This window comes from Trachypithecus francoisi, unplaced genomic scaffold, assembly GCF_009764315.1.
Source record: "Trachypithecus francoisi isolate TF-2019V2 unplaced genomic scaffold, Tfra_2.0 Lachesis_group11, whole genome shotgun sequence".
Lineage (NCBI taxonomy): Eukaryota > Metazoa > Chordata > Mammalia > Primates > Cercopithecidae > Trachypithecus > Trachypithecus francoisi.
Window position 1 is genome coordinate 11,713,993 of NW_022681456.1, and position 26,196 is coordinate 11,740,188.

General features: G+C 51.1%; 1 protein-coding gene across 4 annotated transcripts in view; it reads left to right on the forward strand.

Annotated features, from left to right (window-relative positions):
* The window catches only part of KDM2B (lysine demethylase 2B), a 54,714-nt gene that overhangs the window by 20,729 nt on the left and 7,789 nt on the right, over positions 1–26,196 (forward strand). For all 4 annotated transcript variants that reach the window (XM_033220342.1, XM_033220343.1, XM_033220344.1 and 1 more), the window contains exons 5-6: positions 13,068–13,246; positions 14,041–14,147. In XM_033220342.1, coding sequence (XP_033076233.1) covers positions 13,068–13,246; positions 14,041–14,147 — 286 coding nt within the window. The remainder of the gene's footprint in view (positions 1–13,067; positions 13,247–14,040; positions 14,148–26,196) is intronic.

Sequence of the window (26,196 nt, forward strand, 5' to 3'; positions counted from 1 at the left end):
GAGTTGGATCTCACGAGAGAGGTCTGGGAGGTCAAGACCAGACCGGCAGGTAGGGGAGACATCCAATTGCCAGGACAGACAGAAATGCAGGGAGAGGGACCAGGCGCGGTGGCGCACCCCTGTAACCCCAGCACTTTGGGAGACCAAGGCGGGTGAATCACGAACTCAGGCCTCACTGCTGTTTCAAAACAGTAGAGCAGAGTCGGATTTGAACCTCTGAGCAGTGCTCTTGCTAATCAGTGGTGCCTCTGTGACATGGATGAGGAACAAAATATAAAACGGGCGGATCACGAGGTCAGGAGATCGAGACCATCCTGGCTAACCCGGTGAAACCCTGTCTCTACTAAAAAATACAAAAAAAAAAAAGAAAACCTAGCCGGGCGAGGTGGCGGGCGCCTGTAGTCCCAGCTACTCTGGAGGCTGAGGCAGGAGAATGGCGGGAACCCGGGAGGCGGAGCTTGCAGTGAGCTGAGATCTGGCCACCGCACTCCAGCCTGGGCGATGGAGCGAGACTCCGTCTCAAACAACAACAACAACAACAAAAAACCAGTCCAGAAATGTGAGGATGCTGGAGAAGGTTCCAGAACTGTGATGTGGAACAGTTCTGTGCGCTCTCGGAAGAGCGGGGCTCGGGGGAGTTTGGGGTCGCGCCTGTGTATGTTTCACATTAGCCTTCAAGATGACTTTCAGCAGCCTCGTCCTGGCCCCGAGCCCGAGGCTCTAGGAGCTGACGGATGGAGCCTTCAAAGCAGGGGCCACGGGGCCATGGATTAATTTCCGCAGCTGGAACCTGTTGGATGTGTGTGCAGCCCGGGAGCCAGAGCACCGATGAGCCTGGGGTGGGTGGGCGGTGGAGGGAGGGAGGCTGCTGGCCTGCCTAGGAACTCCAGGCACTGCCCCATGTGGAAAATTTCTCCTGTAACCCACTGACTGCAGGAACCCGAGAGCCCCAGCAGTGTGGATCCCTTGCGAGTCTGAAGGGCCGCTTGTCCCGGTCAGCTGCTCCAGGGATGGCTGCTCCTAAAGGCTGGGAGGGCTGCATTCCATTCTTGGCACTTATCTGTCCTCTCCGTCCCTTTTGGCCACCCGCCTCCTCCCCAGTGCCGAACCTCTTGCTTAGAGACTCAGCCCGTATGCCCGGTTCCCTTTGCCTCTGTGACAGATCAGACCGGGAAGCTGGAGGGCTCATTCTTCATCTCTCAGCTCAGGCCAAAAGGGACTGGTGGCCCCTGTCTCTTCCTCTGCCCCCACTGCCCCTGCTCCTGCCCACTTTATACATTTAAGGGAAGTGATCCGAGTATTCAGGAACTAAAACTCAGTGCTTTGCCCCTGGGAAAGGACCCAAAAATGCCCCAACCCAGTGAATTTCAAAGGGAAACCCCAGGGATCTAGGTCTGAATTCTGAGCACCCCGCACCCACCTCCTGCATCAGCCTGAGCTGCTTGTTTTGTTTTTATTTACGTGTATTTGACTGTCATCAAAGCTTCTGTTTGAAGAAAGGGTTCTGTGGTGAAGGAAAGAAAAGGTATAAAGTCAGTTTCTTCCTGACCGAGTTTCTCTGTATTGGTCAGGCTGGTCTCAAACTCCCAACCTCAGATGATCCTCCTGCCTCAGCCTCCCAAAGTGCTGGGATTACAGGCATGAGCCACGGCACCCGGCCTGGTTGAGCTGCATTTTAAGTCTCCTTCACTCTCTGGATTCTCCCTACATCTCCTTCAACTCCTCCGGGTTGTTCGTGGAGTTGACCTGTTGAGTTGTTGACCTGCAGAGTTTTCCCCTGTGTGGATTTGCCAATGCCATACTCTTGGAGCTGTCTAACATGTTCTTCTTTTTCTGTAGTTCTGTAAACTGGTAGTCAGATGTAGATGGTTGACCTGATTCAAGGTACCTCCCCTGCTATTGCATACTCTTCATTCATTCATTCATTCATTCATGGTTTCTGGCAGGACGCTTCGTCATTGGTGCTTCGTTCTTCCATCAGGAGGCATGTAATGTCGGGTCATCTCTCTCTCTCTCTCTCTCTCTCTCTCTTTCTCTCTCTCTTTCCCTCCCTATCTATGATATCAGCAGCCATTGGTGCTCAACACCTAGCTCCTTTAGTTTATCAGGGGCTGCAGCGTGGTGGTGGCCTAATTTTGTCATTTATTTGCCACTTATTGGCTGGAATTTATTAGTTTGGTACAAACCAATTGTGTTATTTATTTTATTTTATTTTATTTTGAGATGGAATTTTTTGCTCTTGTTGCCCTGGCTGGTTGGCACGATCTCTGCTCACCGCAACCTCTGCCTCCCAGGTTCAAGCGATTCTCCTGCCTCAGTCTCCCAAGTAGTTGGACTACAGGTGCCCGCCACCATGCCTGGCTAATTTTTGTATTTTTAGTAGTGATGAGGTTTCACTATGTTGGCCAGGCTGGTCTCAAACTGCTGACCTCGTGATTTGCCCGCCTCGGCCTCCCAAAGTGCTGGGATTACAGGCGTGAGCCACCACACCCAGCCTACTAATTGTGGTTTTTGCCATTTCTTTCTTTCTTTTTTTTTTTTGCCACTACTCCTTTCTTTTTTCTTCTCTCTCTTTTTTTTTGGTTTTTTTTTTTTTTTTTTTTGAGACAGAGTCTTGCTCTGTCTCCCAGGCTGGAGTGCAGTGGCACGATCTTGGATCACTGCAACCTCCACCTCCTGGGTTCAAGCAGTTCTCATGCCCCAGCCTCCCAACTAGCTGGGATTACAGGCATGTGCTATTACTAGCACGGCTAATTTTTGTGTGTGTGTGTGTTTTTGGTAGAGATGGGGTTTCACTATGTTGGCCAGGCTGTTCTTGAACTCCCGACCTCAGGTAATTCGCTGGCCTTGGCCTCCCAAAGTATAGGAATTACGGGCATGAGCCACCGCAACTGGCCACCATTACTTTCAATGGCAAAACTGCAATTACTCATGTAGCAACCTGATATCTGTGGCATGAAATGTCCCCTCATCTGTTTGGAGAGGGGGCCTTCCTCTCAATGTATGAGGCTTCAAAGCCAGGGGTCCTTCTCTTACTATCACCCTGCCTCCATGGTCCCCTCTGTTGCTATCACCCTGCCTCTCTGGGTGGTGTTTATCCTGTCTGTGTTTCCTGCTGCCCCGTGGGGGCTAGACCCCAGCTGTGTGGCATGAACAGGTGACCTGTCCATTTCTGTTTCCCTGGGGGAGGGGAGGTCCGTGAAGCCGAGGTGCCCAACAGAACTGATTTTCCTTCCTCCTCCCACCACTTCCACTCTCACTCCTACCCCTTCCACAGACTGTGGCTTCCAGGACACCTGGGGAGCTGGTTGGAGCTCCGGGCACACCAAGGAAGCTCTTCTTAGAACCAAGCCTCCAGACCTTCTGCTCCTAAGACGGTCACTTGGCCTGCCTGAGCCTCTTCCCTATACTCTTCCCCATACTCTTCCCCCTCTGACTTCAGCCCCAGCTGCTCCCCACAGCCCTTCCCTGGTCTGAGGCAGGCATACAGCTGAGTTAGGCCAGTCCCTTAAGTCCTGACTCCCTTGCATCAGAGGGCGGGGCAAGCTGAAGTGTAGTCAGCAGGGACCCTGGCTTGGCCGTGGTCTGACTGGGAGTCTTAAACACTGGTCCCAAGTGGCATCTGTGATATGAAAAGCTGCAAAATAGCAGAGGCCAAGAGAGTGCCTAAGAGGTACCAGGGAAGGCAGCAGTGGCAGTGGGAGGCATGGTATTGCTCAGAAAAGCAGGCTGGGTGCCGTAGTTCATAGCTGTAGTCCCAGCACTTTGGGAGGCTGAGGTGGGCAAATCACTTGAGGTCAGGAGTTCGAGACCATTCTGGCCAATATGGCTAAACTCCGTCTGTATAAAAAATACAAAAATTAGGCCGGGTGCAGTGGCTCACGCCTGTAATCCCAGCACTTCAGGAGGCCGAGGTCAGCAAATCACTTGAGGTCAGGAGTTTGAGACCATCCTGGCCAACATGGTGAAACCCTGTCTTTACAAAAAATACAAAAATTAGCTGGGTGTAGTCGCACATGCCTGTAGTCCCAGCTACTTGGGAGGCTGAGGCAGGAAAATCGCTTGAACCCAAGAGGTGGCGGCTGCAGTGAGCCTGGGCAACAGAGTGAGACTCCGTCTCAAAAAAAAAAAAAGGAAAAGGAAACACAGGCCTTCTCCAGACCTGTCTGTCCTTCTGTGTTGAGCCGTGCTGCCCCGGGGCTGCTCAGGACCTACCAGGTGATTCCAGGTGGGGGTTCATCTTTTTTGTTACACATGCCCACCCAGAACCACCCCCAGGTCAGTTCTTTAGTTCACCTGCCATTTGTCTGTGAAGTTGTGTGTCAGATGCAACACAGAACATAAAAGTAAATAACAGCACTCATTTCTTTTTTTTTTTTTTGAGACGGAGTCTCGCTGTGTCGCCCAGGCTGAGGTGCAGTGGCGCAATCTCAGCTCACTGCAAGCTCGGCCTCCCAGGTTCACTCCATTCTCCTGCCTCAGCCTCCTGAGTAGCTGGGACTACAGGTGCCTGCCACCACGCCTAGCTAATTTTTTTGTATTTTTTAGTAGAGATGGGGTTTCACCATATTAGCTAGGATGGTCTCGATCTCCTGACCTTGAACAGCACTAATTTCTTTTTTTTTTTTTTTTTGAGACGGAGTCTCGCTCTGTCGCCCAGGCTGGAGTGCAGTGGCGCGATCTCAGCTCACTGCAAGCTCCGCCTCCCGGGTTTACGCCATTCTCCTGCCTCAGCCTCCAGAGTAGCTGGGACTACAGGCGCCCGCCATCTCGCCCGGCTAATTTTTTTGTATTTTTTAGTAGAGACGGGGTTTCACCGTGTTAGCCAGGATGGTCTCAATCTCCTGACCTTGTGATCCACCCGTCTCGGCCTCCCAAAGTGCTGGGATTACAGGCTTGAGCCACCGCGCCCGGCCAGAACAGCACTAATTTCTTATTTGACAAAGAGTGAGCTCTTAGCCTGCACCAGGCTCTGTTCTAGAAATCTGTAATAGAGTAGCGATCAGGACAGGCAAGGCTCCTGCCCTCATGGCACTCACAGAGCAGCAGAGCCGAAAGACAAGAAACAAGTAACCAAGAAATACAGTATTTAGAATGAAGCGGTATGAGGTCATCGGGGGTGACATCTTTCTGTTTGTGAAGCTACTAGATAAACTGTGATTTCGTTATAGAAGGTGTTGGCCCTGTGATCTGCTTGTACCAGGCTCTGGGAGGGAGGCAAGGGGAGGGGCCAGCCCTCCCCTGTGTAACTATGTCACATTTATGGAGCCCTGTAGGTATACCCAGTCATTCTCTCACTAACCCTTTGATTCGTTTCCTAGGCTGCCATAACAAAGTACCACAAAGTGAGTGGCTTAAAACCACAGAAATTTATTCTCTCACACTTCTGCAGGCTGTAAGTCCAAAATTAAGGTGTCTGTAGGGCTACATTTCCCCTGAAGTCCCTAGGGGCGGGTCCTTCCTTGCCTTCTCTGGCTTCTAGTGGTGGCCGGCAGTGCTTAGTTCTCCTTGGCTTGTAGTTGCGTCACTCTGATCTCTGTCTCAAAAGAAAAACAAAAAATTTCCCCCAGGCTAGTTATTCTTTCTTTTTTGATACTTTGACACATGTAAAATAACATTTTCAGGGTCTTAAGGTATAATTTTGTAAATTACTATATCCTCATAATTAAATGATATGATTAAACATTATTTAAATTGATATCCCTTTTTACAAAATAGGATTGCTATCTAATCTTTTTATAAAATTTTTTTTTTTTTTTTTTTTTTTTGAGACGGAGTCTTGCTCTGTCGCCCAGGCTGGAGTGCAGTGGCTGGATCTCAGCTCACTGCAAGCTCCGCCTCCCGGGTTCACGCCATTCTCCTGCCTCAGCCTCCCGAGTAGCTGGGACTACAGGCGCCCGCCACCACGCCCAGCTAGATTTTTGTATTTTTAGTAGAGACGGGGTTTCACTGTTTTAGCCAGGATGGTCTCGATCTCCTGACCTCGTGATCCGCCCGTCTCGGCCTCCCAAAGTGCTGGGATTACAGGCTTGAGCCACCGCGCCCGGCCTAAATTTTTATTTTAATTAATTAATTTATTTTGAGACAGAGTCTCACTCTGTCGCCCAGGCTGGAGTGCAGTGGCACGATCTAGGCTGACTGCAAGCTCTGCCTCCCAGGTTCACACCATTCTCCTGTCTCAAACTCCTGAGTAGCTGGGACTACAGGTGCCCGCCACCACGCCCGGCTAATTTTTTGTATTTTTAGTAGAGATGGGGTTTCACTGGGTTAGCCAGGATGGTCTCGATCTCCTGACCTCGTGATCCGCCTGTCTCGGCCTCCCAAAGTGCTGGGATTACAGGCTTGAGCCTCGGAGCCCGGCCTATTTTTCATTTTTTAAGACAGTCTCACTCTGTCACCTAGGCTGGAGTGCAGTGGCACAGCCATTGCTCACTGTAGCCTCTGCCTTCCAGGCTCAAGTGATCCTCCCAAGTAGCTGGGACTACTGGTGTCTGCCACGTGCACAGCTAATTTTTAAATTTTTTGTAGAGATGGGATCTTGACACGTTGTCCAGGTTGGTCTCGAACTCCTGGGCTCAAGTGATCCTCCTGCCCTGGCTTCCCAAAGTGTTGGGGTTACAGGTGTGAATCACCACACACTGCCTACTCTTGCATTCATCAGATATTTGAGTGCCACATGAATCCCAGATCCAGATGTTCTTTTGTTTTTCTTGGTCCACATTTGGACTAAGATTGAAAATAATAACTTGTGGATTAATATCTGTGTACATGTGAGATAGGTATATATACCTGGGATTAAATGAGAGTGCAAAATTGTTACTTAAAGTATGTTACAGGCCCTGACGCGGTGGCTCACACCTGTAACTCCAGCACTTGGGGAAGCTGAGGCAGGAGGATCATCTGAGGTCAGGAGTTCTAGACCAGCCTGGCCAACATGGTAAAACCCCGTCTCTACTGAAAATACAAAAGTTAGCCGGGTGTGGTGGTGGGTGCCTGTAATCCCAGCCACTCGGGGGGCTGAGGCAGAATTGCTTGAACCCGGGAGGCAGAGGTTGCGGTGACCCGAGATCACGCCATCGCACTCCAGCCTGGGGAACAAGAGCAAGAATTTTTCTTAAAAAGAAAAAAAAAAAAAAAAAAGGCCGGGCGTGGTGGCTCAAGCCTGTAATCCCAGCACTTTGGGAGGCCGAGACGGGCGGATCACGAGGTCAAGAGATCGAGACCATCCTGGCTAACACAGTGAAACCCCGTCTCTACTAAAAATACAAAAACTAGCCGGGCGAGGTGGCGGGCGCCTGTAGTCCCAGCTACTCGGGAGGCTGAGGCAGGAGAATGGCGTAAACCCGGGAGGCGGAGCTTGCAGTGAGATGAGATCCGGCCACTGCACTCCAGCCCGGGCGACAGAGCGAGACTCCGCCTCAAAAAAAAAAAAAAAAAAAAAGTATATTGCAAAGGGCAAGTATCATGATATATACAAGGCATACATTTATTTGGAAACACTCCCAGATTACTTGCCATCTCTGAGACTCTCCATTTTAAAAAGTAAAAAAGTTTTGTTGAGAAATAAGTCACAGACCATACAATTCATTTTCCCCACACTTTTTTTTTTTTTTTTGAGACAGGGTCTGGCCCTTGTTGTCCAAGCTGGAGTGCAGTGGCACGATCATGGCTCACTGCAGCCTCAACCTCTGATGCTCAAGTAGTCCTCCCACTTCAGCCTTCAGAGTAGCTGGGACCACTGGTGTGGGTCACGATGCTTGGCCAATTTGTGTGTATGTGTGTGGAGCTGGGGTGTGACTGTATTACCCAGGCTGGTCTCAAACTTCTAGGGCCAAGTGCTCCTTCCAGCTCTCTCTCCCAAAGTGTTGGGATTACAGATGTAGCCACCGCGGCCGGCCATGATTCACTTGTTTTTTTTTTTTTTTGAGACAGAGTCTTGCTCTCTCGCCCAGGCTGGAGTGCAGTGGCCGGATCTCAGCTCACTGCAAGCTCTGCCTCCCGGGTTTACGTCATTCTCCTGCCTCAGCCTCCGAGTAGCTGGGACTACAGGCGCCCGCCACCAAACCGGGTAGTTTTTTGTATTTTTTTTTGTAGACACGGGGTTTCACCGTGTTAGCCAGGATGGTCTCGATCTCCTGACCTCGTGATCCGCCTGTCTCAGCCTCCCAAAATGCTGGGATTACAGGCTTGAGCCACCGATTCACTTGTTTTAGTATATTTACAGAGTTGTGCAACCATTATGAAAGTCAGTTTTAGAACTTTTTCATCATTCCCCAGAAGAACTCAGCACCCATTTGTATCTTGAATATGTTGTAGGGTCCTAAGCAGTCCATTCATTGGGACTAGCCAGCAACGATTTAACTGGCTGTGATGCTGGGCAAGTCCCTAAACTTCCCAGCTTGTCACATTCTCCACCTGTAGTTACAGATGAAACTGACCCACTCGGTAACACTACCCACCTGTAGGTGCCCCCGCGTGCATGTGAAGTGCATGAACTCAGTTATGTCTCAGGACAGTTCCTGGGCTGGCTACTTTTTCCCCAAGTTATAGATGAAGAAACTGATTCCCAGAGAAGCCAAGAGCCCGAGGCACAGGCTGGAGGCTCCGCTGGGAACCGAACCCTTTAGATTTTAACAGTGTGTGGGTGGGGGTAGCTGAGCTTGGCCTTCAGTGCTGACTTGCAGGACTCTGGGGTTGTGATTTTAGTGGTTTTTATACTGTTTGCTACCTGCCCAGCAGACCCCTTTGCACAGGGAGCTTTGCAGACATGACCTTGAGGAAGATTAGGGAGGAGAGGTGGGTGGAGGTGGGAGGCTGGGCAGAAAGCAGGGAGGGTACCGGGGTTCTTCTTTTTTTTTTTTCCCCTTTTGAGACAGAGTCTTGCTCTCTCGCCCAGGCTGGAGTGCAGTGGCGCCATCGCCGATCACTGCAAGCTCCGCCTCCCGGGTTCACGCCATTCTCCTGCGTCAGACTCAGGACTACAGGCGCCCGCCACCACGCCTGGCTAATTTTTTGTATATTTAGTAGAGATGGGGGTTTCACGGTGTTAGCCAGGATGGTCTCAATCTCCTGATCTCATGATCCACCTGCCTTGGCCTCCCAAAGTGCTAGGATTACAGGTGTGAGCCACTGTGCCCAGCTGGTACCGGGGTTCTATCAGGAGGGTTTCTGCCAGGTGGGCCTTCTGGAAAGTCTGAGTGGCGCACACCTATTCCAGGCACCTGGGTAAGGAAGGCGCTAGCCTTGCCAAGATCAAGGCAAGAATATCCAGCGAAGAACGGGGATGCCCCCTGGTGGATCTGCACTCCAGACGCCAAAACAAAAACTGTTTCCCCTGGATCCGCTGCTTCCCAGGGTCCATAGGAGGGATCTGGCCACTGGTGTGGTCTGGAATCTTTTTTTTTTTTTTTTTAAATTAAGACAGAGTCTCACCCTGTCGCCCAGGCTGGAGTGCAGTGGCACGACCTCAGCTTACTGCAACCTCCATCTCCTGGGTTCAAGCAATTCTCCTACCTCAGCCGCCCCGAGTAGCTGGGATTACAGATATGTGCCACCACACCTGGCTAATTTTTATATTTTTAGTAGGGATATGGTTTTGCCATGTTGGCCAGGTTGGTCTTGAACTCCTGACCTCAGGTGATTCACCCACCTTGGCCTCCAAAAGTGCTAGGAGTACAGGCATGAGCTACCACACTTGACCAGGTCTGGGGTCATTTTTCAACCTTAGCATGTGATCAAGATTCAGTATTTGGGGGATGGGAGAGGAACCCGGGCATTAGAATGAATTGGATTCAAATCCCAGCTCTGCCGCTTACCAGTTGGGCATTCCTGGGCGAGTTAGTTGTCCAAGCCTCAGCTTCTCCTCCATTAAATGGGTTTAATTGAAGTTCTGCTTCACAGAGCTGTGACCACGATGAACCTAAGCAAGATAACGTATGTAGAGAACCCGTCTGTGCTGACACGCATAGTAAATGGTAATGGTTGTAATTGGTAGAAAGAGTCTGCTCTGGGGAGCTTGAGCCAGTTGCTTTATCTGTGGGCCTTGGTCTCCCCATTTGTAAAACAGAGACTTTTTTTTTTTTTTTTTTTTGAGACGGAGTCTCGCTTTGTTGCCCAGAGTGGAGTGCAATGGCGTGATCTCGGCTCACTGCAACCTCCGCCTCCCACGTTCAAGTGATTCTCCCACCTCAGCTTCCTGAGTAGCTGGAACTACAGGCACCTGCCACCACGCCCGGCTAATTTTTGTATTCTTAGTAGAGACGGGGTTTCACCATGTTGGCCAGGATGGTCTTGAACTCCAGACTTTGTGATCCGCCCGCCTTGGCCTCCCAAAGTGCTGGGATTACAGGCGTGAGCCACCGCGCCCGGCCAACAGAGACTATCTCACCTTGCTTTTCCAGGGTTGCTGTGAAATTTAGATCTGACCCCAAAAGATAGAAATACCCAAGTTCTCTTACAAACGTAAGGAGTTACTTTCTTTTTTTTTTTTTTTTTTGAGACAGAGTCTCGCTCTATCGCCCAGGCTAGAGTGCAGTGGCCGGATCTCAGCTCACTGCAAGCTCTGCCTCCCGGGTTTACGTCATTCTCCTGCCTCAGCCTCCCGAGTAGCTGGGACTACAGGCGCCCGCCACCAAACCGGGTAGTTTTTTGTATTTTTTTTTTGTAGACACGGGGTTTCACCGTGTTAGCCAGGATGGTCTCGATCTCCTGACCTCGTGATCCGCCTGTCTCAGCCTCCCAAAATGCTGGGATTACAGGCTTGAGACACCGCGCCCGGCCCCAGGAGTTACTTTCTTTTTTGTGGAGATTGGGGTCTCCCAGCCTCGGCAACATAATGAAACCTTATCATGCCGGGCGCAGTGAGTGGCTCATGCCTATAATCCCAGCACTTTGGGAGGCTGAGGCGGGTGGATCACCTGAGATCAAGAGTTCGAGACCAACCTGGCCAACATGGTGAAACCCCGTCTCTACTAAAAATACAAAAATGAGCCGGGTGTGGTGGTGCATGCCAATCATTCCAGCTACTCAGGCAGCTGAGGCAGGATAATCACTTGAACCCAGCAGGCGGAGGTTGCAGTGAGCGGAGATCGTGCCACTATACTCCAATCTGGGCAACAGAGTGAGACTTCGTCTCAAAAACCAAACAACCAAACAAAGAAAACCAAAACTCTGTCTCTACAAGAAATGAAAACCTAGTTGGATGTGGTGGTGCCCCGCTGTACTCCCAGCTATTTGGGAGGCTGAGGCTGGAGGATCCCTTGAGCCAGGGTGGTTGAGGCTGCAGTGAGCCATGGTCGTACCATTGCACTCCAGCCTGGGTGACAGAGCAAGACCCTGTCTCACAAAAAAAAAAAAAAGAGAGAGAGATAATGGAATCTTGCTATGTTCCCCAGGCTGGTCTCAAACTCCCAGGCTCAAGCACCATCGTCCCACCTCTGCTTTTCTAAGTACTGGGATTACATAGGATTACTTTTATTTTTCAGTTCCGACCACATGAAAGGCTATGTTTATTTATTCAACAAATATTGACCATGGGCCTGTTAGAGGGCAGGTTCAGTGAAGGGGATGAGACTATTACCCATATCAACATCTAAGTTCCATGAGAGTTCTGTCTAGTTCAAGGGCCAGCATACTTTCTCTGTTAAGTGCTAGAGAGTAAATACTTAAGGGTTTTCAGGCCATTTGGTCTGTGTTGCAACTACTTAGCTCTGCCGTTGTAGCATGGAGCCAGACCTCTACGATATGTGAACTAATGCCTGTGGCCGTGCACCAGGAAAACTTTGTAAATGGATCTGAGAATTTGGGTTTCATATAGTTTTCATATCACAAAATAGTATCCTTTTGATTTTCTCCCTCTGTTAAAAAAAATGGAAAACCCCTCAAAACTTATGGCTCTTGCAGGGAAAAACAAAATCTAGGCCAGTTGCGGTGGCTTATGCCTGGTTACCAGCACTTTGGGAGGCCGAGGTGGGCGGATCACTTGAGGTCAGGAGTTCAAGACAAGCCCGACCAACATGGCGAAACCCCATGTCTACTAAAAATATAACACTTAGCCAGGTATGGTAGCACATGCCTGTAATCCCAGCTACTTGGGAGGCTGAGGCATGAGACTTGCTTAAATCCGGGAGGCGGAAGTTGCAGTGAACCGAGATCACGCCACTACACTCCAGCCTGGGTGACAGAGTGAAAAAAAAAGTTAAAAAATTCTTCTGGGTAACACAAGGATAGGTAGTAGGCTGGATTTGGCCCTTGGGCTGTCATCATATGGTGGCCTTTGGTTGGTTTAACATGTAACCTGTTGAGGTGGCTGTGAACAAATGTGGTCACTGGCTTCTTAGGATTTTCTTGTTTGTTTATATATGCCTTTCCTTTTCTTTCTGTCCTTTTTTTTTTTTTTTAAGGACAGTCTTGCTCTGTCGCCCAGGCTGGAGTGCAGTGGCGCCATCTCAGCTCACTGCAACCTCTGTCTCCTGGGTTCAAACAAACCTCCTGCCTCAGTTTCTCGAATAGCTGGGACTATAGGCGTGAGCCACCATGCCCGGCTATTTTTTGTATTTTTAGTAGAAACATGGTTTCACTATGTTGACCTTTCTGGTCTCGAACTCCTGACCTCAGGTGATCCACCCTCCTCGGCCTCCCAAAGTGCTGGGGTTACAGGCATGAGCCACCATGCCTGGCTGTCTTCGGAGTTTTAGTAGAGACAGTGTTTCACCATGTTGACCTGCCTGGTCTTAAACTCCTGACCTCAGGTGATCCATCTGCCTCGGCCTCCCAAAATGCTGGGATTACAAGCTTGAGCCACCATGCCCAGCCACCCGGGCCCCTTTAGGTAACTTTTGAGGTCATCGTGGACTGGCGTGGAGGCCATGGTAGTGCAGGGAAGCGGGTGAGTGGGAGACAGATCCAGGAAGGAAAGCCGACAGGGCGAGGTAATAGAACAGACGAGGAAGAGGGGTCAGGACTGTAGGGAACCGTGGAGGAGCAGCTTTTGTTTAGTGAGGGGCTCCCATGAAGGATCTGGAACCTTAAGCCGGCAGGAACAACCAGCGTGTGGCTTCTGCCCCCAGGGAGTCGGCGGCTTGTGGACGTGATGGATGTGAACACCCAGAAGGGCACAGAGATGAGCATGTCCCAGTTTGTGCGTTACTACGAGACGCCTGAGGCCCAGCGGGACAAGCTGTACAACGTCATCAGCCTAGAGTTCAGCCACACCAAGCTGGAGCACTTGGTCAAGCGTCCGACTGTGGTAGGTCCGGGGCCCAGGTACCCTCCCCAAATACCTTCTACCTCATCTCCTTCCCTGTCCCCCTGCCACCTGGGCTGTGCCTTGCAAAAAGGCTCATGTGGGTGTGGCTGACTGGGCTTGGCAGACATAGGGGTGACTAAGGTTGGTGACATGGTTTGTAGAGACAGGGATCTTGCTGTGTTGCCCAGGCTGGCCTTGAACTCCTGGGTTCAAGTGATCCTCTCACCTTAGCCTCCCAAAGCGCTTGGATTAGAGGTATCAGCTACCATGCCTGACCCCCAGCAACTCTTTCTTTTTTTTTTTTTTTTTTTTTTTTTGAGGCGGAGTCTCGCTCTGTTGCCCGGGCTGGAGTGCAGTGGCCGGATCTCAGCTCACTGCAAGCTCCGCCTCCCGGGTTTACGCCGTTCTCCTGCCTCAGCCTCCCGAGTAGCTGGGACTGCAGGCACCGCCACCTCGCCTGGCTAGTTTTTGTATTTTTAGTAGAGACGGGGTTTCACCGTGTTAGCCAGGATGGTCTCGATCTCCTGACCTCGTGATCCGCCCGTCTCGGCCTCCCAAAGTGCTGGGATTACAGGCTTGAGCCACCGCGCCCGGCCTGCTCTTTCATTTCCTGTTGAAGAGACTCAGTTTTCTCTTCTACAAAGTGGGGGTCCTGTCATCCCTACCCTTCTTTCCTCCCATGTTGGGACTATGGAGCTCACACTGGCGGGCCCAAGGGCTCCCCAGGGAGAAGGGGTGTTTGTGTCTGTCTCGGCAGTGGAGAAACGTAGTGCTGACACTGGTCTGGCTTTCAGGTAGACTTGGTGGACTGGGTGGACAACATGTGGCCCCAGCATCTGAAGGAGAAGCAGACAGAAGCCACGAATGCCATTGCAGAGATGAAATATCCAAAAGTGAAGAAGTAAGACTGCCTGGCTGGTGGCCAGAGCTGGGAGGGGTGACCCCCAGGCTTGGGGAGGTGGGAAGGAGGCTCCTGGCCATCAATGAAGGCTTGAACATCACGACCGCTCCCGTTCAGAACTAAAGGACTGTGCCTGTGGGGGCACAGCTGGGACAGGAGGGACAGGTTCCTTCGTGTGTGCCCGTTGGCTGCAGGGGCTCTGATCTCTGCTCTGGGACCAGCTCCCCTGGGGATCTGTGATCTGAGGAAGAGTGATGACAGACACCTCTGCATCGGTGTGTGTGTCTGTACGCAAGGGCACAACTGTGCACGCTTTTGTGCACTCCCTCCGTGAGACTGTGTCCTGGGAGTGGGCATTTTTGGGGAACCTGCCCACATTGGATGCTTTGGTTTTGGTGAGCGATGGGGAAAGACTTGGTGTTCTTTTCTTCCTTGGTGTTGAGATCTTGGAGTTCATACCCAAAAGAACCTTTCCCAAACATAGTCCAGGGGCCACCTACTCACCTGACACACCTTAGACGGTGCCCTCTGAGCAGGAGGTTGGCGCTGGGTGGAGAAGTTAACCATGGATTGTTTGTTTATTTATTTACTTTCTGAGACAAGAGTCTTGCTCTGTCTCCCAGGCTGGGGTGCAGTGGCACGATCTCAGCTTACTGCAACCTCCGCCTCCTGGGTTCAAGCAATTCTTCTGCCTCAGCCTCCCGAGTACAGGCGTGAGTCACGGTGCCTGACCAACCACGGTTTAATAGCAAAGACATCACAACATGTGGCATGACCAGCAAGTCCTGAGACTGATTATTTAACATGGGCTGTAGCATCTTTGAGCCCCTCCATGTTCAAGGAGTTGAGTAACAGAACTTTTGGGAGGAGGAAGTCACCTTTGGGGCTTCCAGCTCTGTTTCCAACTCTGACAGGGGTAAGAGGCCAGGTGTGGTGGCTCACACCTGTAATCCCAGCACTTTGGGAGGCTGAGTCGGGGGATCACGAGGTCAGGAGTTCGAGACCAGCCTGACCAACATGGTGAAACCCATCTCTACTTAAAATACAAAAATTGGCCGGGTGTGGTGGCGCAAGCCTGTAATTCCAGCTACTCAGGAGGCTGAGGCAGGAGAATCTCTTGAACGTGGGAGGCGAAGCTTGTAGTGCTTGAGCCATTGCACTCCAGTTTGGGCGACAGAGCGAGACTCTGTTTCAAAAAAAAAAAAAAAAACAAAGAAGAAGGAGAAGGAGACACAAGCTGTCCCAGGCAGGGCGATTGCTCTGGGCTTCCTAGAAGAGTTGGGGCTGGCGGCCTGAATCCATTAGCATCTCTCTGCTCAGCCCTGCTGCCAGAAATGCCCCCAGGAGCTTCAAGGCTGTGAACTTTTCATTCACTCAGCCCTTAATTCAGTGCATAGTGAGTGCAGACTGCGTGCCAGACTTTGTAAGGGAGGCCAGCAGGCTGGCCCTTGGGCTTCTCAAGGTTTTGCTTTCAAGCTCTCTCTCTCTCTTTCTTTAATTACTTTGTAGGCATTTTTCCTCCCCTTCAAGCTGAAGCTCCATCCATGCCTTGGATCTGGGCTGCATCAAAGGCAGAGACTGGGCTCGAGGTGGGGAGGGAGCAGGACTTGTTTTCAATTTGATTCTGTTTGGATTCAGTTGCAGCAAAATTGACAGAGCTCCTGGGATGGGGAAGTAAAAAGATGAACAAGATAAGCCCCTACCCTCTGGAGAACGTGCTGTGCCTGAGGGGCCTGAGGTGCCGCTCCAGTCCTAGGAGGGGAACAGGGACTAGAGGAATCCCATTTGGCTGGTGTCATCATGGGACATCCCCTTCTTGGAGGGGACATTCCCTTCTTGGAGGGGACATTCTGCCTGAGCTTCAAATGACAGAGGAGGCCAGGTGCGGTGGCTCACATCTGTAATCCCAGCACTTTGCGAGGCCAAGAGGGGGCGAATCACCTGGGGTCAGGAGTTCGAGACCAGCTTGGCCAACATGGCGAAACCCCATCTCTACAAAAAAAAAAATTAGCCAGGTGTGGTGGTGGGTGCCTGTAGTCCCAGCTGCAGGAGGCAGGAAAATTGCTTGAACCTGGGAGGTGGAGGTTACAGTGAGCCAAGATGGCATCACTGCACTCTAGTCTGGGTGACAGAACAAGACTCCGTCTCAAAAAAAAAAAAAAAAGACAAAAAGGCTGGAAGTGGTGGCTCACGCCTGTAATCCCAGCACTTTGAGAGTCTGAGGTGGGCGGATCATGAGGTCAGGAGATTGAGACCATCCTGGCTAACACGGTGAAACCCCGTCTCTACTAAAAAAAAAAAAAAAAAAAAAAATTAGCCGGGTGTGGTGGCGGGTACCTGTAGTCCCAGCTACTCGGGAGGCTGAGGCAGGAGAATGTTGTGAACCCAGGAGGTGGAGCTTGCAGTGAGTCGAGAACGTGCCACTGCACTCCAGCCTGGGCAACAGAGCGAGACTCCGTTTCAAAAAAAAAAAAAGGCAAAAAAACAGATGACAGAGGAGATGGGAGAGAAGTGAAAAGGGCCCTGAGAAAAGGCTGTGGGACTCAGAGATTATTAGTTGGAGGCAGATGATGGCTCATTGATGGATTGAGCTGATGGTTCATTGATTGGTTGATTGATTCATTCATTCATTCAGCACCTGTGTCTTGAGCTCCTGACTGGTGCTGAGGACTGGGGTTTACAGTGGGGAGAAAACCAGAAGAGGTTCCTGCTCTCCTGGAGCCTACACAGTGTATGGGGGAGACAGATGTAAATCCAGTAATCACAGAAACAGATGGGAACTTGCAGCTGCGATGAGGCCCGCAGTGCCCCAGAGCTGGTGCTAGGAGAGGAGATTCACCCAGTCAAGGTGGTCGGGGAAGGTGTTTTGAGCTAGGGTCTGAAGGCTGAGTAGGGTTACTTAGTTGAAGAAGACTGGGAGGGCTTTCCTGGCTGTGCGTAGTCGACTTGGGATGGTGGGGAAGGGTGGGGACCTGTTGAAGGAAGGCCCAGTGGGGCCGGAGCAGAGGCAGTGAATGCAGGGTGGGTGCGGGGTGGGCCAGGCAGAACAGAGGGGCTGCATTTCCTGTAAGAACAGCTGGAATCCTCTCCAAGATTTTGAGCAGAGAGAAATGTGTTCAGGTTTGCATTCTGCAGGTCCTCCTGTTGCTATGGGGATTGGAGGGTGTGGGGGCACGTGAACATGAGGAGGCCACGGCATGGTGTGGAATTGGGAGTGACGGGCAGGGAGAGGGGAGGGGATGAGGGTCCAACCAGACATGGATTTAGGAATGCAAAAGAGACTGCGTTGGGTGACATAGATTTCAGTTTCATAATTAATGCCTACCTTGCCTTCCTGAGATATTCAGCATATTCTGCACTTTATTGAAAGATTCCTTTAAATAGTAAGCTCTATTAATATATTTAGGATCCTATCTAATTACCAAAAAAAAAAAAAATGAGGCTCACACACTCCCAATTTTTTTTTTTTTAACGGTTGTCTGTCACTGTGCACACACTGCCAGTTTTCTAGGACCATTTGTCTTGGGGTTGAATTGTGTGGCAAATAGATCTACGGATCTATTTGATGGCCATCAGTGGCCATGGGAACTGGTTAGAGGATTTGAACCTCGTTAGGAAGGAAATTGTCATCTTGGAAATAGTCCATTTGTTTTGCTGAAAAGAATACTGATTTCAGTTAATAAGCAGGGTGAAAAATCCCACCATGATGAAGTCCTCCGGGATCATAGAACAGTTCCGTGGAATTTAATTAAAATGACATTGTTTCTAGAATCACAGAGCTTTCATGCTGGAGGCCCTGAAGGGTAGAGATGGCTGTCAGCAGGGAAGCATTGCAGTAGGGAAGAGAGAGGTGACACAGACACACGACTGCTTCCCCACCCGGCTCCAGGACTTTTGGTGATGGGCTTAGGATTTTATTTATTTATTTATTTATATATTTTTAGAGGTAGTCTCACTCTGTCGCCCAGGCTGGAGTGCGGTGGCACAATCTCGGCTCACTGCAACCTCTGCCTTGCTTCTGGGGTTCAAGCGATCCTCCTACCTCAGCCTCCCAAGTAGCTGGAATTACAGGTGTCTGCCACCACATCCAGCTAATTTTTGTATTTTCAGTAGAGTCAGGGTTTCACCATGTTGGCCAGGCCGATCTCGAACTCCTGACCTCAGATGATCTGCCCGCCTTGGCCTCCCAAAGTGCTGGGATTACTGGTGTGAGCCACCACACCTGGCCGATTTTTTTTTTTTTTTTGGGGATGGAGACTCACTGTGTTGCCCAGGTTGGAGTGCAGTGGTGCGATCTCAGCTCACTGCAACTTTCGCCTCCTGGGTTCAAGCAGTTCTCCTGCCTCAGCCTCCCGAGTAGCTGGGACTACAGGTGTGCACCACCACACGTGGCTAATGTTTGTATTTTTAGTAGAGACGGGGTTTCACCATGTTGGCCAGGCTGGTCTCGAGCTCCTGACCTCAGGTGATCCACCAGCCTTGGCTTCCCAAAGTGCTGGGATTACAGGTATGAGCCACCATGCCTGGCTAGGAATCTTTTTGTTTACTTGTTTTTTATTGTTTAGAGACACAGTCTTGCTTTGTTGCCCAGGCTGCAGTGCAGTGCATAATCCTAGCTTACTGCAGCCTCAGACTCCCAGGACTCCTCCTACCTCAGCCTCCTGAGTAGCTAGGACTATAGGTATGTACCTGGCTTTTTTTTTTTCTAAGACAGGGTCTCTCTCTCTTGCCCAGGCTGGAGTGCAGTGGTGCGTTTGTGGGTCACTGCAACTTCTTCCTCCCAGGCTCAAGCAGTCTTCCCCTCAGCCTCCTGAGCAGCTGAGACCATAGGCACTCACCACCACGGCTGGCTAATTTAGTTAGATATGGGGTTTTGCCATGTTGCCCAGGCTGGTCTTGACTCCTGGACTCAAGTAGTCCACCCACCTTGGCCTCCCAAAGTGCTGGGATTACAGATGGGGTGTGCCACTACTCCTGGCCTAATTTTGTGTGTGTGTGTGTTTTTTGTTTTGTTTTGTTTTTTGAGACGGAGTCTTGTTCTGTCACCCAGGCTGGAGTGCAGTGGCCGGATCTCAGCTCACTGCAAGCTCCTCCTCTCAGGTTCACGCCATTCTCCTGCCTCAGCCTCCCGAGTAGCTGGGACTACAGGCGTCCGCCACCTCGCCCGGCTAGTTTTGTGTATTTTTTAGTAGAGACGGGGTTTCACCGTGTTAGCCAGGATGGTCTTGATCTCCAGACCTTGTGATCCGCCCGTCTCGGCCTCCCAAAGTGCTGGGATTACAGGCTTGAGCCACCGCGCCCGGCCTGTGTGTTTTTTTTTTAGACGGAGTTTTGCTCTGTCGCCAGGCTGGAGTGCAGTGGCATGATCTCGACTCACTACAACCTCCGATTCCTTGGTTAAGTGATTCTCCTGCCTAAGCCTCCTGAGTAGCTGGGATTATAGGCACACGCCACCATGCCCAGCTACTTTTTGTGTTTTTAGTAGAGATGGGGTTTCACCATGTTGGCCAGGATGGTCTCGATCTCCTGAACTCGTGATCTGCCCACCTTGGCCTCCCAAAGTGCTAGGATTACAGGCATGAGCCACCGCACCTGGCTGATATTTTTAAAAATTAAAAAAAATTTTTTTTAATTTGTAGAGATGGCAGCGGGGGGATCTCTCTGTGTTGCCCAGGCTGGTGTTGAACTCCTGGCCTCAAGTGATCCAGATTGTTGCAAATATGGGTGTGAGCCACCATGCCCAGCTGGCTTAGGATTCAATGTTTTTCTTTTCTTTTCTTTTCTTTTTTTTGTTTTTGAGAAAGGTTTTACTCTGTCACCCAGGCTGGAGTGCAGTGGTAAGATCTCAGCTTACTGTAACCTCCACCTCTGGGGTTCAAGTGATTCTCCTGTATCAGCCTCCAAGTAGCTGGGATTACAGGCTCCTGCCATGACGCCCAGCTAATTTTTATGTTTTTAGTAGAGACAGGGGTTTCGCCATGTTGGCCAGGCTGGTCTCAAACTCCTGACCTCAAGTGATCCACCTGCATCAGCCTCCCGAAGTGCTGGGATTACAGGTGTGACCCAGTGCGCCCAGCCTCAGTGATTTTCAGTTGAGATACTTAAAAAGGGGTAGGAGTGATAGGAGTCGAGTGGGGGTAGTTGCACCTTCACGGAGACAGAAGATTTGCAAGGAGTTATGTTATTCTATTAGTTCTCTTATGTGCAAGACATGATTCTATGTAGTAGTGGGTGGACTTCAGTGCATAAAGCCAAGTCCCCATTCTCATGGAGCATACATTGTGGTGGGAAAAGAGACAGGAAAGCAAATGAGGGAATAATTTAGGAGGTGTAATGGTCATGGAGAAACATAAAGCAGGAAAAAGGATTGGGCTGAATGAGTGCTGAAGACAAGGTGCATCTCTGCCAATGACCTTTTTCTTCATCTGTACCCTGCAGAAATGCATTGGATGTATAGAACCATTTGTCTCGGAAAATTCCTTATAACCATATAGACAGTGACTGTTATTTGGGAGTATTCCTGCATTTGTTGCTTATTGCTGCATAATTATTCTAAAACTTCAGAGCTTAAGAAAACTTTTAGCAGCTTAAAACATCAAACGTTATCTCACATTTTCTGTGGTTCAGGAATCCGAGAACAACTGAGCTGGGTGGTTCTGGCTCACGGTTTTATGAGCTTGTGTCAAGATGCAGGCCTTGGCCGTGTGCGGTGGCTCACGCCTGTAATCACAGCACTTTGGGAGGCCAAGGCGGGTGGAGCGCTTGAGCCCAGGAGTTGAAGACCAGCGTGGGCAACATAGTGAGAAATGTTGTGGTGGGGCAATGAGGTAGGCCTGGGCTGCAGTCAGCTGAAGCCCCTATGGGCTGGAAGATCCGCTTCCAAGGTGGCGCATCCCCATGGCTGTTGGCAGGAGGCCTCAGTTCCTTGCCACATATAGCTCTCCATAGGGCTGCTTGTGTGTCCTCATGACATGGCATTGGGTCCCCCACAGTGAATGGTTCAAAAAACACCAAGGAGGAAGCCACAGTGCCTTTTATGACCTAATCTTGAAAGTCACATATTGTTTGCTCCCGCCATATTCTGTTAATTAAAAGTAAATCACTAAGTCCAGCTCATACTCAAGGGGAGGAGAATTTAGCTGTGCCTGTCTAAGGGAGGTGTATCAAAGCATTTGTAGACATGTTTCAAAGCCTTCACAGTTCCCTAGTTCTATGACATGGGCTCACCATTTTCATTTAGCACTGTTGGGTTCTGTGATAGATTCCAGAAATGGATTAGTGAGTCTCCTCCCCTCCTTTGCTCCTGTAGAATACAGGGTTTGTAGAAATCAAGTTTCTTGGTGGAATGAAGATATGCTGTGGTCTTATAAGCAGTAAAGGAGCTCAAAAGCCCAGCAAAATGGGGATCCCACATAAAGCATAGGTTTGGCCCCCAGATAATTGATAGTGGAGCGTGTTCTCTTCCCCATGTACTTTCTGGGGGTGGCAGGAGGAACAGGGGAAATTGCTGGGAGTGAGAACCTGACACACAGAGAAGAGGAAACAGGCATTGGGCTGGGCACATTTTGTGTACATTTTGGGGCCTCTGCTACTCTCTCACTCCAGCAAGCCTTTCTTTTCTCTTTTATCCATAGGACTCTGCTTGATAAATACAATTTCCCTCCCTCGCTTCCTCCCTCCCTCCCTCCCTTCCTTCCTTTTTTTTTTTTTTTTTTTGAGAAGGGGCTGTCTCTGTGGCCAAGGCTTCAGTGCAGCGGCACAGTCACAGCTCACTGCGGCCTCAGCGTCCTGGGCTCCAGGCATCCTCCTCCCTTAGCTTCTGGAGTAGCTGGGACTACAGGTGTGAGCCACTGCCCCTGGCTTATTTATTTATTTATTTATTTTTTTGAGACGGAGCCTCACTCTGTTGCCCAGGCTGGAGTGCAGTGGCCGGATCTCAGCTCACTGCAAGCTCCGCCTCCCGGGTTTACACAATTCTCCTGCCTCACCCTCCCGAGTAGCTGGGACCACAGGCGCCTGCCACCTCGCCCAGCTAGTTTTTTTTTTTTTTTTTTTAGTAGAGACGGGGTTTCACTGTGTTAGCCAGGATGGTCTCGATCTCCTGACCTTGTGATCCGCCTGTCTCGGCCTCCCAAAGTGCTGGGATTACAGGCTTGAGCCTTTATTATTTATTTATTTTTTTGAGACGGAGCCTCACTCTGTTGCCCAGGCTGGAGTGCAGTGGCCGGATCTCAGCTCACTGCAAGCTCCGCCTCCGGGTTTACACAATTCTCCTGCCTCACCCTCCCGAGTAGCTGGGACCACAGGCTCCTGCCACCTCGCCCAGCTAGTTTTTTTTTTTTTTTTTTTAGTAGAGACGGGGTTTCACTGTGTTAGCCAGGATGGTCTCGATCTCCTGACCTTGTGATCCGCCTGTCTCGGCCTCCCAAAGTGCTGGGATTACAGGCTTGAGCCTTTATTTATTTATTTATTTATTTAGAGCGGAGTTTCGCTCTTGTTGCCCAGGCTGGAGTGCAATGGCGTGATCTCTGCTCACTGCAACCTCCACCTCCTGAGTTCAAGCGATTCTCCTGCCTCAGCCTCCCGAGTAGCTGGGATTACAGGCATGCGCCACCACGGCTGGCTAATTTTGTGTTTCTGGTAGAGACAGGGTTTCTCCATGTTGGTCAGGCTGGTCTCGAACTCCCCACCTCAGGTGATCCACTTGCCTTGACCTCTCAAAGTGCTGGGATTACAAACTCAAGTCACTGCACCTGGCCCATCCTCTTGAAGGGACTGTTTCTTCTTCTACAATGTAGGGGTCCTGCCATTTCTGCCCTGCCTTCTTCCCATGCTGTGGGGGAGACAGAGCCCACAGTGGATATGGAAGAGGGTTCACAAGTGGGCAATTGTCTATGTGGCTGCACTGGAATTCTGGCATCCTCTACTTTTTTTTTTTTTTTTTGGGACAGAGTCTCACTCTGTTGCCCAGACTGGAGTGCCAGCGGTGTGATCTTGGCTCACTGCAGTCTCTGCCTCCTGGGTTCCAGTGACTCTCCTGCCTCAGCCTCCTGATTTAGCTGGTACTACAGGCATGCACCACCACACCTGGCTAATTTTTTGTGTTTTTTTAGTAGAGACAGGGTTTCACCATGTTGGCCAGGCTGGTCTTGAACTACTGACCTCAAGTGATCTGCCCGCCTCGGCCTCCCAAAATGCTGGGATTATAGGTGTCAGCCACCGCACCCGGCCCTCATCCTCTACTTTTCAATCAACCCTCCTTCACATCTGTATAGGGCTTTTGTGTCTCCATTGCACGTTGACCCTTAACTTCAAGACCTACTCTTTCATCAGCCATGTTTGCTAGCATTATAAATGATCATCACTGTGTAATATGTCAGATAGGGAAACTGGCCTGGCACGGGGAGGATCCTGTAGGGCATGCACTAGACCCCAGGTCTTTGGATTCCTGACTTTTTCTCTCAACTGCTCTACCTTTAAAAGAGGAACAAAGAAAGCCAGCATTCCTGTATGTATGGACCAAGGCACCGTGATTGACACTTGGCATACACATTTCAATACTGGAGACAGGGGTTACTATCCCCATTTTATAGACAAGGAAACTGAGGTTCATAGTGGTTCAATGCAGGTAATGGGTGAGTACAAGGTAGTAGGGTTAGGCGAGGTGCGGTGGCTCATGTCTGTAATCTCAGCACTTTAGGAGGTCCCGGTGGGTGGATTGCTTGAGGCCAGGAGTTCAAGACCAGTCTCGCCAACACAGCAAAACCCCATTTGTACTAAAAATACAAAAATCAGCCGGGTGTAGTGGTGTGGCCCTGGAGTGCTACTTGGGAAGCTGAGGCTTGAACTTGGGAGACGGAGGTTGCAGTGAGCCGAGATCATGCCACTGCGCTCCAGCTTGGGCAAAAGAGAAGACTTTGTCTCAAGAAACAAGCAAAAAAACACATTAGGGGCTGGTGAGGCTTGTGGATAACTGAGAAATTCCCTTAAAAGTAAAAAAAAACTGCTGGCCAAACCAAGTGCTTCTGGGGCCTGGTGCGGCCCATGAAGACACCAGTTAGAGGCCCCTGATTAGCGGGACTCTGAGTTCAGAAAGGGGGAAGACCAGTCCAATGTCACAGAGCCCAGTGGAGTAATTATAGGGTTGCTGCAGGGTGCTACGGTTACACAGATGAATCGGATATGGTCCCTGCCATCAAGGAGCTGAGGCATTTGTGACTAAAAATATAATTATCTCATTTGGATAGCCTGGTCCAGCCATGAGGACTGGACCTAGCTCATTTAACACCACATCCTTTTCTTTCTTTCTTTCTTTCTCTCTTTCTCTCTCTTTCTCTCTTTCTCTCTTCCTCTCTTCCTTTCTTTCCTTTCTTTCGAGAGGGTCTCCTATGTCACCCAGGCTGGAGTGCAGTGGCGCAGTCATGATTCATGGCAGCCTCGACCTCGTGAGCTGAAGCAATCCTCCCACCCCAGCCTCGCTGGTAGCAGGGACTACAGGCGTGCACCATTATGTTGGTTGTCTTAAGGGTGAAACGAGATCACGCATGTAAACAGCTATTACTATTATTAGCACTTGGTAATTAGAACCTATTAATGAATATTGCTCAGTAGTTCCCGTGGCTGGGGTTTGGAGAAAGAATGGAGAGGCTGGAATCTGCCCCTGCAGAGGCCATGGGACCATCTCTAAGAGCCCCCTTGTGGTTTGGAAGAAGGGTGTGGGACAGGGTGGGAGGAGGGCGGAGTCTCTGGTGACCTGGAGAGTAGGACTTCTGATTTGAGCAGGATGACCACCTGCAGCCGGAGGTTAGTGGTGGGGTTTGGCTGTAACCTCTGGATTCTTCCTAGAGTTGGGGTGTGTCAGGTAGGCTTAATAGGGGGAAAGCTGAGGGACTGGGAGACAGGCTGCCTGGGTGAGCACTGCCTCTGATAGGCTGGTGACCCGAACTGGAGGCTGGACCTGAACTTGAGGCTGGAGTCACAAGCCTTCCTGTTCTTACCTGAAAACAGGAAGAATCCTGGGAATGACTTTCTAGGGTTGTTGTGAAGTTTGGATTAAGTAATCCAGGTACCATAGTTTGGATGATGCGGTGAATATGTATTTTATCTCAAAGGATTCTCTCAACCATGCTATGATGTAGGATACATAGTCACTAAGCCACCAGGCAGGGGAAGGGGCGGTAAAAGAACATCTTAGAATGCAGAGTTGAACTTCAGTGCCCAGCAGTGAGGATGCTGCTCAGAGAGGGGAAATGAATTGCCTAAGGTCACACAGCGCGTGGGCCTTGAGGTCAGAGCCGCTTCCCCCTTCTCAGCGCTGCCATACTCGGGATCCCACTCTCCCCCACGGCCCCTAGCTTGGGTCCTTTCTATGGCTGTGTCTGGAGAGGCCCATCTTAGGAAGGTGGCTTTGCTGGCCGTCACCCGCTGTGGAACATGGGGCACAGGGGGTGGGTAGAGCCGGCCCTGCACCCCCACCGGCCGGGCGAGGGGCGTCTCCTGGTGCTGGCCTGCGCTGCTTCCCGGTCGCCCCGCGGCCTCCCTCCGCCTCCCTGGCGGCCCGGCGCCGCGGGTGTTCAGTTTCAGCGCGGGCATGAGCGCAGGCAGCGCCGGGCTCCCCGCGGAAGGAAGGCAGCGAGTGGGGGCCCCGCGTCCTCGTCCTCGGCCAGGGCCTGGCAGCGCTGTGGAGGGGGCTCGGCTAGCGTTGCCGCCGGGAACGGGGCCGGGCGCGCATCGAGCCTCCGCCGGCGAAGGGGACACCCGGGAGCCGCCGCTGCCGCCGCCGCCGAGGGTAACCGCGGGCCGCGCTGCGCTGCCCGGGCGCCCCCTCCTTTGTGGCCCTGCGAGGGGCGGGTGTGGGTGGCCTCCCGCCCGCTGGCTACAGGGCCGGCGTCGCGGAGCGGCTCTTTGTGTCTCCCGGGGTCGGGTGCGAGTGTGCGGTGCGCTCTTGGCACCTCCCGTCCCCTTCTGGTGCCAGCGTTCCGGGGCCCCTCCCGGCACTTTCTCCACGGGGACGCCTCCCGAGCCACAGGGGGAGTTAAGCCAAGTTGGA